This window comes from Pleurodeles waltl, chromosome 1_1 (assembly GCF_031143425.1).
Source record: "Pleurodeles waltl isolate 20211129_DDA chromosome 1_1, aPleWal1.hap1.20221129, whole genome shotgun sequence".
In the NCBI taxonomy this organism is placed as follows: domain Eukaryota; kingdom Metazoa; phylum Chordata; class Amphibia; order Caudata; family Salamandridae; genus Pleurodeles; species Pleurodeles waltl.
The window spans coordinates 937,742,593-937,757,272 of record NC_090436.1 but is presented as its reverse complement, the minus strand read 5'-3'; the positions used below and the strand labels follow the sequence as shown (position 1 = coordinate 937,757,272).

The 14,680-nt window shown below is 40.1% G+C and overlaps 1 protein-coding gene across 1 annotated transcript in view; it reads right to left on the bottom strand.

Moving 5' to 3' along the window:
* METTL14 (methyltransferase 14, N6-adenosine-methyltransferase non-catalytic subunit) overlaps window positions 1-14,680 on the bottom strand; it is a 156,604-nt gene that overhangs the window by 113,272 nt on the left and 28,652 nt on the right. Inside the window, exons 3-5 of the mRNA XM_069230159.1 lie at window positions 11,246-11,333; window positions 10,122-10,202; window positions 3,275-3,362 (exon numbers count right to left, since the gene is read on the bottom strand). Coding sequence (XP_069086260.1) covers window positions 3,275-3,362; window positions 10,122-10,202; window positions 11,246-11,333 — 257 coding nt within the window. The remainder of the gene's footprint in view (window positions 1-3,274; window positions 3,363-10,121; window positions 10,203-11,245; window positions 11,334-14,680) is intronic.

Sequence of the window (14,680 nt, the reverse complement as noted above, 5' to 3'; positions counted from 1 at the left end):
GATGGGAAGGGCAAGATGCGGCGGTTCCGATCTGCGCAGCCGGGTAGATGAGTCATCGCCAATCCTCGAAGTCTGGTCCTGCATCGAACTCAGTTGAAGTTAACGCAATGCGTCGTCGTTGAGCCATGCAGAGTGTCAATGTCAAGCTGCGCAGGCCTTGGATCCACTGTCTTGCAGCCTCTGCATCGGAGGAGCAATACACCGATGTTTCACAAGCAGTCGGGTCGATGCTTCAGTTTTTGCAGAAAGCAGCTGCAGAACCCACTTCTGAGGCCCAGGGCTGGAGGGCGGCACCTCAGGCAAGAGTAGGACTCACAGATGGCAGAATCCAGCAGCACCTGAAGAGTTGCAGGCAATCTGTGATGTCCCTGAGACTGCAGAAGAACAAGGGGGTTAGCCAGCAAACCCTTGGAGAATCTTGGGTTCAGATAGCAGGTCCAGTCCTTCTCACTCCAGACAAGAAGCAGCAGGGCAACACAGCAAAGTAAGTAGCAGTCCATCCCACGACACGCAGCAAACAGTAGGCCAACACCGCAATGCAGTTAGAGTGTCAATCCTTCCTGACAGAATGCCCTTGGTTCCAGTAGATATCTGATTTGTGGGGGTTGAGCTCTGGTACTTGTACCCAAATGGGCCTTTGAGGATCACAACATCCCTGCCCTTCCTTTCCTGGCTCCAGACACTCTACAGGGTGGGGGTGGGGAGGGGGGGGGAAGCAGCCCTCTGTGTGAGAAGAGGCATAGCCCTATTCAGGTGTGTCAGCTTCTCCCTCCCATCTAGCCCAGGAAGACCCATCAGCCTGGTTTTGGGCCACCAGGATGCGAATGTCACATTCAAGTCCCCTGTGTGTGCAACTGTCTAGAGGGAATGCACAAAGCCTAGTTGTCATCCACCATATATATATGCGGTCAGAGACAGGCAGAGGTACAGAATTGTTAAAGTAAAAAAAATACCAACACTCTAAAGTGGCATTTTCAGACTTACAATTTAAAGTCACAACTTATGGTGAAGTCAGATTTTAAATTGGGAGTCCAGAGACGCCAAACTCAAAATTTCTATTGTTTCTTAATTGGAAATTACACTTAGGTCGCTTCAAGGTAACCCCAATGTTAGCCTATGAGAGAGATAGGCCTTGAAGTAAAGAAAAAACAAATTTAATAGTTTTTCACTACTTGGGCAGGTTTAACTTAAAAGTGCATGTCCAACTTTTTAAATACACTGCACCCTGCTTTTGGGGTTAACTAAGGCCTCCCTTAGGGGTGACCTACATGTAACAAAAAGGAAGGTTTGGGCCTGGCAAGAGGGTGCACTTGCCAGGTCGGAATGGCAGTTTACAACTGCACACAGGCTCTGCAGTGGCAAGACTGAGACATGTTGGAAGACCTACTTTAGCAAGTGGCACAATCAGTGCTGCAGGCCCACTAGTGGCATTTAACTTAAAGCCCTATGCACATGTAGTGCACTTTACTAGGGACTTACAAGTAAATTAAGTATGCCAAATGTGGATAAGCCAATGTTACCATGTTTACAGTACAGAGCACCCGCACTTCAGCACTGGCCAACAGTGATAAAGTGCACAGAAACCTAAAGCCAGCAAAAATGGAGTTTGAAAAACAGGAAGTCAGAAGATAAAAGGTCAGGGGAAACCAACCCAAGGGTGCCAGGTCTAACATCGGGCATGGAACTACCTAGAAATATAATTAGATCACTATTTTTAATAGTTGTTAAAATGTAATTCAATAGTAAAGTCAGATGTGTTCTAAATATTATAGAAAGGTAACTTTCAAAATGTTACCTTTCCCTGCCTGGATCCTAAATCTGCCTTTGGATCTCCCACTTACGCCAGACGGTAATTAACATCTAAACAGGTGTGAACGAAGGTGTAAACTTGCTCCTAGGAGCAAAACAATAGGCTGACTGTAAAGTGCGGAGATGACACTCCTGATCCTAAAAGAATATGGAAGAGGGGGCTGAGAGGATCCTTTTTTACATTATCGTGTCAAGTCCTGCTTGAATGTCACATCCTGCTTGAGAGGTCTGTTGGGGATTTTCATATGACACTTGGGAAGAACTTCAAAGAGTTCTCTCCTGTCACAAGCAAATGTTAGCGGACACTTGAAAAGGGCACTTTCTGTTGTCTCTCCAGTCAATCAGGCCCCAATCACAGTGGGTCTCGTTTGAAATTAAAGTGTCACAGCCTGTCTGACAGGTCTGCTGAGTTTGCATGTACCATGTGGGGCACACTACAATGGAGGGAAAGAATGCTAAAACGGTGTCCACTCTCTGCTTGCCCAACGCTCAGCTCTGATTTGCCAGACGATTAAGTTTGCTGGGGGTACAGGGTCTGTATGAAACTGGATGGATTTCGATGTAAAATATAGGATGACACTGGGATTACCTTAGTACACTCATCACGCACACTGGCATGCCTCAGAGCCCAGGTTTTGTGTGACCGGAGACTTCAGGCATTTTGAAAATGCCCAAAGTGAGTAGAGTTAGCTCCAGGAACCTTTACTTTGATGGTAAGGACATACACAGGAGTCAGTCACATGCAGTTCCTTGCCTTGTGGCAGACTTAAATGTGGCACCTCCCGCCACCCACTTTAGAATACTCATGGACTTGTGCAAGATGACACGACTAAACCGGCTATCTGAGATCTGAGACGAGCCTAGACCTCTGGACCTGATCTTCCTCTTCTACCCAGGACAAAGAAGTGGATTCCCATGGTCATAAGGATGACCTTCTATGAAAGGTATAGGAACATTTTAAATTGTACGTTTTGATTTTATTACCGTTTTAGTACCGCAAAAATGCTTTACACATTGCCTCCAATTTAGGAATCTGTTCTCGGTGCTATGGGTACCAGCCGGTTGAGCTCAGGTTTATTTAGAGACTTCAGGGATTTAGCCTGTCAGCAATTGTGATTATTACTTACGGTGGGTAATTACCTCCTCAACTAATAACTCAATTTTTTACACATGTGACAAGCTTGTTTTTGTCACAGAAGTGGTATTCAATGACAATTTAGATGCCAAATGAATTTTGTTTTTTTAAAGGTTTGGTGCATGGGTATCTGAAAATCAAAACTAGGTTGTTCTCTGTTGTGCAGTGTTACCTTAACCAGAGGGGTATGAACGTCATACTGCACAAAGTAAAACATATACACCTTAGACCAGATAAGTATGTTGGGACCTCAACTCAACTAGAAAAAGAAGCTGATAGTTTCATTGAAAAACAAAGATTGAACGCTTGCTTCAAGATGTTCAAACTTACCAACATCTCTGATGAAGTTCTGAGGTCGGTGCCCAGTGTCCACAAAATGCTGACAGTAATCATTGTGAGGATTTAAGCTCTGGGTACCCTAAAAAAGACAAACATCAATAACAAACATTAAGTGTACTACAAAATGGGAGAAAGGGTAAGCAGTGAATTTCCCAAAACAGCTTCTGTATTTTGCCACACCGGGTTTACAAAAAGCATCTGGGAACTCTGCAATTCTAAATTCAGCTTATGTTCTGGATCCAGAGCTCATTTGCAAATATGAATTCATGAACAGGTCTGACAGTTGTTACATAGCTCCACTTCGCCCAAATGCCCCCACTTCAAGGCACTTCTGTGCCCCCTTTTCACTCCTATCTTCTTAAAGCAATTTAACTTAGCCTTGCCTTCAACATATTCAGGACTGTCATTTCTTAAACTTGTGGCAGACAAAACAAGACCCTAAAACACAAATTCTGCAATAATATAGAAAGCGTGACTGGTTCTCTACTGCACATCTGGAATGGTGTCATTAAGCAGTGCTGGGTAGGCGACCAAGCTCTGCACGAGTTATAACACAACTGGAAGTGCTTCTAATGGTTTCAGTCACGGTTATAGAAAGCTTATGCTTTCTGGAAATCGTGGCTTGCATTCTCCCTTTACAGACCAACCGTTTAAACATTCTCAGTCCTTTATAACAGTCCTTACTAGGGACAAGCCCTATCATCCAAATGATTACCCAATGTCATCTGTAATAAAAAAATGAAATCTTTTATTAGGTTTCTTCTATACTTTACAATGCAGCATTACTGTGGGGGCAATATAACAGTAACCACAACCAGAAGCTTCTGGTTTTATAAAACAAATCTGGCTCCCACTGGCTTCTCTGTTTTAGATAGGGTAAACCTACTAGAAGAGGGAGGATGATAGGTTTTTGTAATAACTTTAGGGGGCAGCAAGGAGTATTTCCTCAACTCCATTGGGATTCTAAACTCTGCCCCCTCCCCCTTTTCTACCCCACCAGCCCATCAGGAATGGAAAGACACCAATGGACTCAAAGCTCCACCTTCTTTCCAAACTCCACTAGTCCCCACCCCCCATCTTCACAAACAAGACTCAACCCTGCTGAAGAAAAATGAACATGCTTTAGTGTTCCACGTATGCAGCCGATATTGTAATGGACTCCATTTTTGTCACAACAAAAATGATGTATTCCATTTTCTAAATTGTTGAAGTTGTAATTGGTAGTCACCTAGGATTAGGCAAATACTTTCAAGCAATCTTGAGAAAGGCTTGAGTGTCCAAGTCCTAGGACTTGGAGACTCAAACGGAAAGGTTCAGGGCAATGGGGAAGTGATGTAAAACATTGTGTGTATACCTGCACAACATCTTGGCATGGCTCTTAAGGGGTTCAAGATATTGTAATGACTTCTGAAGAAAATCAAGGCACTATGCTTGTATCAATGCACATAAGGGGCATCAGGGTAATTAGACAAGAGGATATTCTTAGCTTGCACACAGGCAGAAAAGTAAGGGAATAAAAAAAAGATACAGAAATTGTCCTCTATAGAGGATCAAAATGACCCCACCCACTGATCATTTCATGAAAGGTGAGCTGAAAGAAGTAATGCAGTATGGTGTGGTCACCCTTCCTTCTTGGACATTTCTGTTCGAAGGCTCATACTTCCCCAGGCGGCACAATAAACACTGGGGTATACGTTAAAAGAGATCTAGTGAATGGATGCAACTCTTGCCACCTTATAAACCACAGAGCATCTGTAAAACATACCTTCATCACCAATGCCCTAGTCCACAACAAAGTGGGTTAAAGCAAAAAAAACAACAAAAAAAAACAACAAAAAAAAAAACTTCTTTCAGTAGCACTACTCCTAACAGCTCCTCAAGAATCACTAACATTTTCCACCCAAAACCTATTCAACTTCTTGAAATCTACCTACATTTCCCACAATAAGCAACAAAATGCCTGGGACACTGTGCATTACTGGTTCGGTACTAATTACAAATTCACAGCCTGGCTTCTATCCTCAACATGCTCACCATCCACCCCCCACAACTGAATTTTGATTTCAAGGCTAATCCTGCTGCTCCATTTTTCAGTTGATTTTATGGTCTTAGTTTCGAAAACAGCTACTCAACTACTGCTTTATTGATTTTTCAAAAGCTTTTGATCATGTCGATAGGAACCTGCAAAAGAGAAAGTGGTTGCTTTAAATATTCCTTCTATTCTGCAGTGTGCTATTCAAGTATTACACTCTAATAATTGGATGCAAATAAAGTTGGGAGGTAACTATAAGCTCTAAGCATTAATCTATGCTTTTCATGTGTTTTTCCGTAAATTGCCCAACACCTCACTAATCCCCTTTTTACAGGTAATTAAGGCAAAAATAACCGCTGTGTTATCCTATGGTTGCTTGGCATTCCCCGCAAAGCTGGGGCACTTTTTAAAATGTCTCCAGACAGCATACAGTGTGTTATTTTATCTCCCAATAATGTATTACAGGTCAGGCTAGAACTTGGGGTCACTGATCAACACACAATTTGATCAAGTATTCCTTTTATTTGTGTACGTCTATGCTGGTACACTTTAGGCACGCATTTGGAAAGAGATGTAGATGGGGGCTTCTAAGATTTCCTGGATGGCAGAGCTGAATTCTGCCCTGAAAAACAAAGGTTGAAACCCCCTTGGATCAATATCTACTTTATAATCGTTTTAAAGTAGGGGTGAGCAAGCAATCAAAGTGGCTTTCGTTTCTGAAAGATAAAGAAGATATAAGGGAAAATAAGCCACAGCGGAATGTCTATTAATTCCAACAATCGGCTGCAAAACCAAAGCTATCTAGCCGAAAGTTAGACACTATTTCAAAATAAGGCTGATGCAATTACACTTTGTAACATTTTCTTCATTTGAACTGCTGCCAAAATGGGTGCCCACCCCACCCCAAAACAGATGTAGATCGTGTTAGCCTCATTGCAAAACCTTTTTTGCACTTCCACTGCATCTGCCTCAGTCTCATAGCTCCTCGAAGGTATTGTTTACGACTACTATTTCTCCAGTTCAGCATAAAATTAGGCCGACAAGCAATCATCTTCTGCTTGAGAGGAGACTTTCCTATGGTGAAAATTCATGTTGTTAAATTTGTGGACGGAACGGAGCTTCTTTTAGTTAGGAGCTGCCCATACCCAGCAGAATACGTTTTATATGGTTTCGTTCAGTAGCCCTAGAAAACATAATTGGCTAAGAAACTCAGCAACTGTCGCTGTTATGATCACATTTTATATTTTATTTTGGACAAAGATCTTGTGATTTGCTCCTAAAATGCCTTATCTACAATTAGGTTCATACAATAATTGTTTAGCATAGCAATTATTGAAAGCAAAGTATTACATAGCAGATGGGGTACCAATTTATTTTCTGTTTGCACGGTCATATTTTATTAATCGTCAGTAATGACTGCTGCTGAACTGCGGTGTTGATTCATAAATAAGGAACATGGGGGTTGGTTGGTCACGCTGCACTTCAGTATACAAGCCTCTGTGGCCATTGTCATTTGACATTTTATTACTGTCACTTTATAGTTATAAGAGTTTTCAATTATCAGTTTTTAAAATTATGGTATTGCTACTGTGCATTTTGCGAGTTAGACTGAAGCAGGCCTAGCACGGCACTGATCCCTCAGTGAGTACCTGTCTGTAAAACTTATCTTGGTTTGACGTAAATCGGTATCTCAAGTCGCAATGAATCTCTGGCTTTTAGGGCAGTGGGTTGTGTATATTTATATATACACTTTATTTGTTTTTTTTTTGTATCTCATCGTAATATATGTATAGTTTTTATTAGGTGTAATAAAATGTACTCCCTTACATTTTGAAGTAGCCTTGCATAATCTTGCATGGCTAGTGCAACGGAAATCTGCCAACCTTGCTGTAATGTAGCCCCACTGAATCAGATAGGACAAATAATGTCCCTAAATAAGCATAATCTGTCATTGTGAGAGGCCCAAGTTACACACTTTCAGTAACTGACAGTATGGACCACTCCCGGTTACACTCAGGTATGATTTTGGAGTCTTAGAAAAATTTACGAACTCCCCTCATACCATTTCTAAAGGCCACCACTTGAATTCTAAAAACCATGCGTTCAAAAGAGTCCTTTAGAGCCTTTTTAAAAATAAAGTCTTGAAATTTTTATAGATCATGGTACTGTTCCCAACATTTGTGCTTCGGGTACTTGAAAGAAATATATCCGTACAATGTGCCACTAGTTGAAACATAACTGAGGATTTGTTTTCAAGCAGTGCAGATGTGTGATTTCTGCAACAATGTTGCCTACTGCAAGATAAATTAATACTTTTGCGTTTGGGTCACAACATCATGATACCACAAGTTATTGTTACAAAGTGAGAAGGAGAGTGATGTTACAATGCTAGCTAAACCCTCATAATGCCACTGATAATAGGGTGAACTCTTCGAATCAAAGAGCTGTCAAGACAGTTTGTGTTGCAGCCAGGTGCCATTTGATTTCGTTTTCTATTTTCCCAATAAACATCTTAAAATAAAGCAGATGGTACTATCCCCCATTTAATTAGTGCTGAATTTAAAAAGGGTTTGACTTTGGAGGCTGAAGGAGCGATTACAGAGGTAACCTGTGGCTACTTCCCCTCTCACTGGTTCAGAATGGTTATCCCATTCTTATTCTTCAGAAGTTCGATGAAATTAAGTACCACAACAAACATACGGCGCTGAGAAAATTCATTGTGTATGCAAGAATAGAATATTTATTTGGGAGTTTTACATAGTGCAAATTATCGCCTCAGTTACCTCATGAGCCTGTATGTTTCAAAATACGAAGAAGAAATTGTGATTGCATTGGTCAATGACGTGCCAGACCTCTTCCTTTATTCCTCACTCGCTACTCACAGAGTCGGAGGTCGAATACTGATTGCAGCCCAAAACTAATACCCAGTTTCTAGCCAAAAAAACTTTACATGTGTTATATGAAACTGATGAGATGAGGCCTGAGGGAGAAATCAAGGAATTCTAGGGTCTTAACCGCCAATGCATCTGAAGATGCATTGCTGCATGAGGTGTTGGCAGCTTGTATGTTCCCGATTTAGTGTAGTGTTGCTAGCATTCTACTAGTTAAGACTGAGTGCCAAGTGAAAGGTAAGAAATATTAATGTACAATTTCTGGTTGTGCAGATTCTCCCATGTCCAGTATAAAATTAGAAGTCTAAATTTTATGCACATTTGAAATTCCAAATCAGATTGAAAAAGTCTGCCGCCTGGCTCAATATCTGCAAAACGCCACAGTGAGATACAGACTTTAGACATGTATTTCTTTGTGTGTCAAGCAACTCCTGTATCATAATTAAAAACTCATTAAGTTAAAGCTAGCGCTAGAAATTCCCTCCTGATGTGCTGGCACACCATTTTGATTGACCCTCATATATGTGATCAGATCCCCAGTAAATGAATGATGACGACGATACTGGGCTGTATGCACACTAGGATGTTAAAATGTTTAAGGAAAAAAAATAAAAGACAAGTTTGCTGTGCTAAAGGCTCTAAACAAGTGCTGGAAATATGACACTAGCATCTTAGTGTGGGTAGAGGTAAAACGGATTCGAGCAGCCTCAATTTTCGTGCCATAATTCAAACACGTCAACTAAACTGTACAGACTGGTGCAAAATGGGAATTGGTACTTTATAGTGGGGTAGAACAAAACAGGCATAGATAATTCAGATTAATAAAATAAACTTGTTCTTTGTGGATATAAACTGAGGAACGTTTCCAAGAAAGTGTTCCAGGAAATTCAGGCAATGAGAGAGACAATGGAGTTCCCAGACACACTAACACTGTGGTGTCATTCTCCGTAAGCCATTAATAGTTCACACAATATAGAAGATTATTTTGAGCAAAGGGTTTCAGTCTTTAGCCTATCCCCCACCTTTCCTCTTCAGTACCCAATGTAACATTTTGGAATAAGTTTTGATGAGAAGACCACGAACAGTTGACCAACGTGTACTTCCTCGGTACAGTCTATATCTGTATCGGTTGTTCTGTGGGTATAGTATTTCTTAGATAAAGGAAGTCCCACTGGCTTCAATAGTTTGTAATTATCTTTTTCCCCACCACAGATTAGTGAATTATTAGTCTTTGTGGCTTAAAGTGCTACTGTCTCCTCCAGGTTCTTCATATCAATACCTTGGCTTTGCCCACTACTGCCTGCATATAAGCACTTGTTTCTGGGCTTGACTTGAGCCACTCAAGACATACGATATGCCAAGTATTTATATAGCTTCTAGCTCTTAGCAGTACCAAAGTTAACTATATATTACAACTGTTACCATATGAGTGAGGTGCACGGCTTTCTCCGATAGTTGGCAAAATGGTGGACTGTGAATTGTTCAGATGTCTGTAGACAATACTGCACTGAATCTCCGATTTCCAGCCCTATTATGTACCCTCCTACCTCCAGCATGAAAACTATTTCACTGGGTCCTATCACTTCAAGAAAGTATATTTAATATTTTGAATCCACACAAGAGAAATGTTACTGAATGAAAGGGAACATGAACCTCTATAATTACTCAAATCAGGGCCAATATAAAAACGATATTGAAAACCAAGAACTTCTATTTAGGAACATTTTACATAACAGGTCTGGCAAATTAATGCTCGGCAACTCAGTGAGTTTGAAGAAATCTTAGCACAGCCACTGCCAAAGAAAGCCAATCTTCTGCCTTTCTTTTCATAAGTTTAAATGTATTAAGAAAAATTAGTCAGCAAGTCACAAATCAACAACTAATTTACAACTTTTCTCTGATTGATGCTTCTTACCTTAAGGAATGTGCTCGAATCTTTATATATTTCCTCTTCATAAGGTAGATTCTCTTCCTCTTGCTGCGGTTCAATTTCATCCTTTTAATGAAATGAATATAGAAATAGAAACAATCTTTCAGAACCGCACTGTTTCATGTTAAAGACATTTTAGCAACCGAATGAGATGTCATCTCGTGGTTGGGCCTTTTGTCTTCTATCATATAAAAAAAATGTAAGTTCCAGTGTCACTTTTTAAGACATCATTAAATTCTTCAAAGCTTGGACGTGTAACAGATTAGGATTCCCAATACAGTACTGAAAACTTAGATCTAGAAAACTAAACATATTTATATGGAAAATCTTTTGCATATACCTAAGAAGCCCTTACGCTCCTAATGTGCATGCCGGGAAATGGCAGATATGTTTAATGACACAAAAAAGGGTAGTGAGCGGGCATGGATTTTAGGAAATATGTGATTTTTGATTAACAGGGAAGTGTATTATCTATTGTAAACAAAACCACAACATTGGAGTGGAAACCTTATTTCGGTAATGACCTATGTAAGTAGAGGACCGACCATCTTCCCACCCTGCTTGGCAACAGAACTCATGTAACCGAGATAGCAACAAGCAGGTCTATAGGAAAAAAGGGTTAAATTCCGTATTGCAGACTCTGAAAGTCGATTGGTTGCAGAAGGCTTACTTCTTGGTTTAAGAGTTAGTATTAAAAGCTTTCAGAAATATGTTAATTGTAAGCATGTCAAAACTGCTGATTCTGTAATTAAACAAATGGATAAACAGCAGGTAATACATTATTGCTTAAGCTCATAACAAGGAAGCAAGTCCCCAAAAATATTTATATCATGAAAACCACATCAGGATTTTTTTAAGTGACTGTTCAAATAAGATTACAGTAAAGACTATTTAACTCTTTGTACAGGACTATGGATTTCATACCACTGTAAATACGAGCATACCCATTAGATAAAAAAAAGTGGTTGAATCTAATGGAATTACACGTGAAAATGGTGTGATCCACTTCCAGTAACACAACACAGTTCAGAGATTCCATTACATCAGGTTTAATAGCCAAGCTCCCTTAAAAATGTAAATAATAAGGGAGGAGATGATGCTTTATTTACCTTGTATTCTTCAATGACTTCCTCTTCAGCCTCCCCCTCCTCTGCACACTTACGTTTTGAATTTGGTGACGAACTATCATATGTGTAGCTGTAATTATACAACAACAAACTTCATTTCTAAATCTAAACAGTAAACAGGGTAAAGGAAATTATATTTAAGAACAGATTCAAAATATGCTTTTAGCATGGACTTTGGGGATGAACTTGGAAAGTGAAAACATATTTTATACATGTATGTACATGAAAAGGCACTGCAAAAATCATAACATTAAATGGCGCTCAAATTTGGACGGGCAAAGAAATGACCAATGCATAAAAACCTCAAAGACAAACATCTGAAAATAAATAGGCTAGAACCTCACCTTGCCAAAAATCACATGAAATTACAAACTAAAAATCACATAATAAATCGAATATTAAGCATCAGGGAACTGGGAACATTAAAGGAATTGCGCCATAACAAAGCGAAACAGGACAAGGCACACCCAAGGAACAGGGGAGCTGGAACCCACAGAATGCCCCCAGAGCAAGCAGAACAAGCATGTAGTAATAGTTTTGACCCACAAAGGAAACATTTATATTAGCTGCCAACTTTATACTCCAGTGTTAAGCAACAATATTCGGGGCGATGGATTGGTGGACTTGTCACTCCCCAGTACACTGACAAAGGTGGAGTGAGGAGGGCCCTACTCCACCCCATTCAATAAGTACCTGGGAATGCCCTTCCCCTTTGGATACAATTGGTAATGTAAATAAGCTGAAACATTGTGTTGCAGGGCGTTTTTTTCATGGTAGCAATAACTGAAAGCTTACAAAAAGCATCCTGTTGGATGTTTTATTTAGGTAATGAGACACTGTAATTGTTGCCCTACCTAAATGTACTACAGTCAATACTTCTTTTGGAGGGTCACAAAAAGGAATATACTAAAAAGGTGATAACAGATTAGCCACAATTCAAACCATTATGCAGGCACCAGACTACGAATATGGTGCTAGGCAATTTTTAGCGCAAATTTACCTTGTAAAACACACTGAACTTCTACTGGGGTTTCATGAACTAAATTGTTTTCTCTCATGAAAGTCCTGTCTCTTGGAACATACGGGTTGCTACTGTAGAAGCTGAAAGGAGGACACAGCCTGGCATGTTAAGTGAAACTAGTGCTTTCAACAGCAACAGCCTTTCTGAATTGATTCCCCAATTTTCTAATGTGGTTTTGTTATGTAGCCATTGTAGTTATAGCTCCATACATGTTATTTTAGCAATACTAGGACTGCCGCTGTGCACTTTAACCTAGATATATTTTATTCAGCTTTATTATTTTAACAGCCCCATTTGCGGTCTTGTTTTATTTCTTTCCATCTAGCTGTTCTTCACCTAGGCCAGCACTGTGTTCTTAAGCAAGCCATTACCATCACGCTGTGCTTTTCTCTAGGCTGCAGTAAGATAGGTTGCCGGTAAACGTGGTAACGCTTTGTCTCTAGTGTTCGTAGAAACATACACACTCTTACATAGGGATCTTTTCTTGAAGCATCAGCTGTTTTATTATAAAATAAAAACACTACTTTGGCCCGTGTACATTAAAGGGAGAATCCAGCCAGACAACCACAACTGTATGCTGATTGCGGACTGCTTCGCTGCAGCTGCTTATGTAGACCACGGGCCTCTTGCTCAGGTATGAGGGATGATGTCTTCCCAAGGGAACCTGAAGGGCAGAAATAGAGCTTAACATGCTGTGCTCTAACATAGCCTAGGTAGGAATTATTTTAATGATTCTAGTGACAGTATGGTAGCGTTATTTTTATGCTTTACCTTCCTTGTCACTATTTTAACCCTGTCATGCTTTATCGTCCTGGTTATTGAAGTACATGCTTTATTATCTAAGATGCAGTTGATTCATTAGAAACTTATTGAAGCATATACTGCTTCTGATTGTCCTTGTATATGCGAGAGTACTGTAAATGAGAGAAACTGATGCGATCTGAGTGACCATGATTTCTCGGAGTCAACTGTGTCATGCACTCAGCTGCCCAATCATCCCTGCTCTTGGGTGGAGATGAGGAACTGCTAGTTAGCCGGAGCAAAACCCAAATTAGGCTGTAGACTCAGTCCACCACACTGAATAAAGTGAAGCACTCCTGAAAGCCTGTTGCTAGAATAAGAGCTTATGAATTTAAAGCATTTCCTTTTAAGCAGGATGAAGTAAATGACAATTGAAGGGATGTTACATATATTAAACCAGGCATTTAAACATGTGAAAGGAAGTGTGGGTTTCAAAGTCTTTGAAAGTAATATTTATTTTTGAAGGGTAAAAGAGAGCTCCCTATGCAGGTCCAGCATCACTGCCCCACATTGGTTTCTGCAGACTACTCATTGATTTTCCCACTTAATACCTCCTGAATTCTGAAATAATAACACTTACATGCACAGGACAAGATTTTATAGGTGCAAGAAACTACCTGCATATAGAAGTCATAGTTAAAAGGATTAGATGTGTCCTGTGCATGAACGTGCACGCTCCATAAAAATGAACATTGAAAATCAGTTTAAAACAGAGTGAAAACTGTTATGGACTACACAATTGTCACATACTGTGAAAAATGACAATGTAGAATGCAAATTCATGGAGGAAAAAGTTTATAGGGGTTCATTTATTTCAGCAACTTGTTGCTGCAAAACTGAGAACCATTTCCATCTACATATTCAATCTTCTGCATGGGAATGGAAATGACTATACAGCTGTCTCTCCATACAAGCGCATCCTGCGAGTTAGTGCACACTCTAATTCTTTCTTAAAACCCTGCTCTCCAGCGGCAGCTATGAGGGGGGAAAAAGGCATAGCGATATGTGCAATGATACCGCGGTATTGTCCATTTATTTTCTATATAGATAACAGCCTAATAAAAAAAAGCAATCCCAGTTTAGAATGGCTAGCTCTTTAGAAACAGGGGAGAAACTATGTCGACCAAGATGTCGAAAAATGGGAGGATGTACACAAAATGTGTATTTTGACTGGAGTAATGAGTACCTGCAAAAGTTTTGTGTCCTGAACATTTTCAAGGTTCTGAACCCCTTTTATAAGCTGGATAATCTATTTATGTCTGTAGCTGGCAGGACACAAAAACAATCTTACACAAGGCATAAGGGCTCAATGATTCCAACCCACCCAACTTTGGAAAACTTGGGTGGCCGGGTGCATAAGCCTACCTCAGTCACAGAACACCATGATATGAATAAACATAAGCACTGAAGAGCGATAACATGTGGAACATTAAAGTAAATAGAAGTAGTAAGCATGAATAAATGTAACAGGCTTTGCTTTTTTGCAGTATAATGTTTAGCGAAAAATTGTGGACTTACCTTTTAAGAAAACACAATGCTGTGTGTTCATACTGATTAGAAGATTGTGGATGTTTGCAGGACGGAGGCCTAATTAT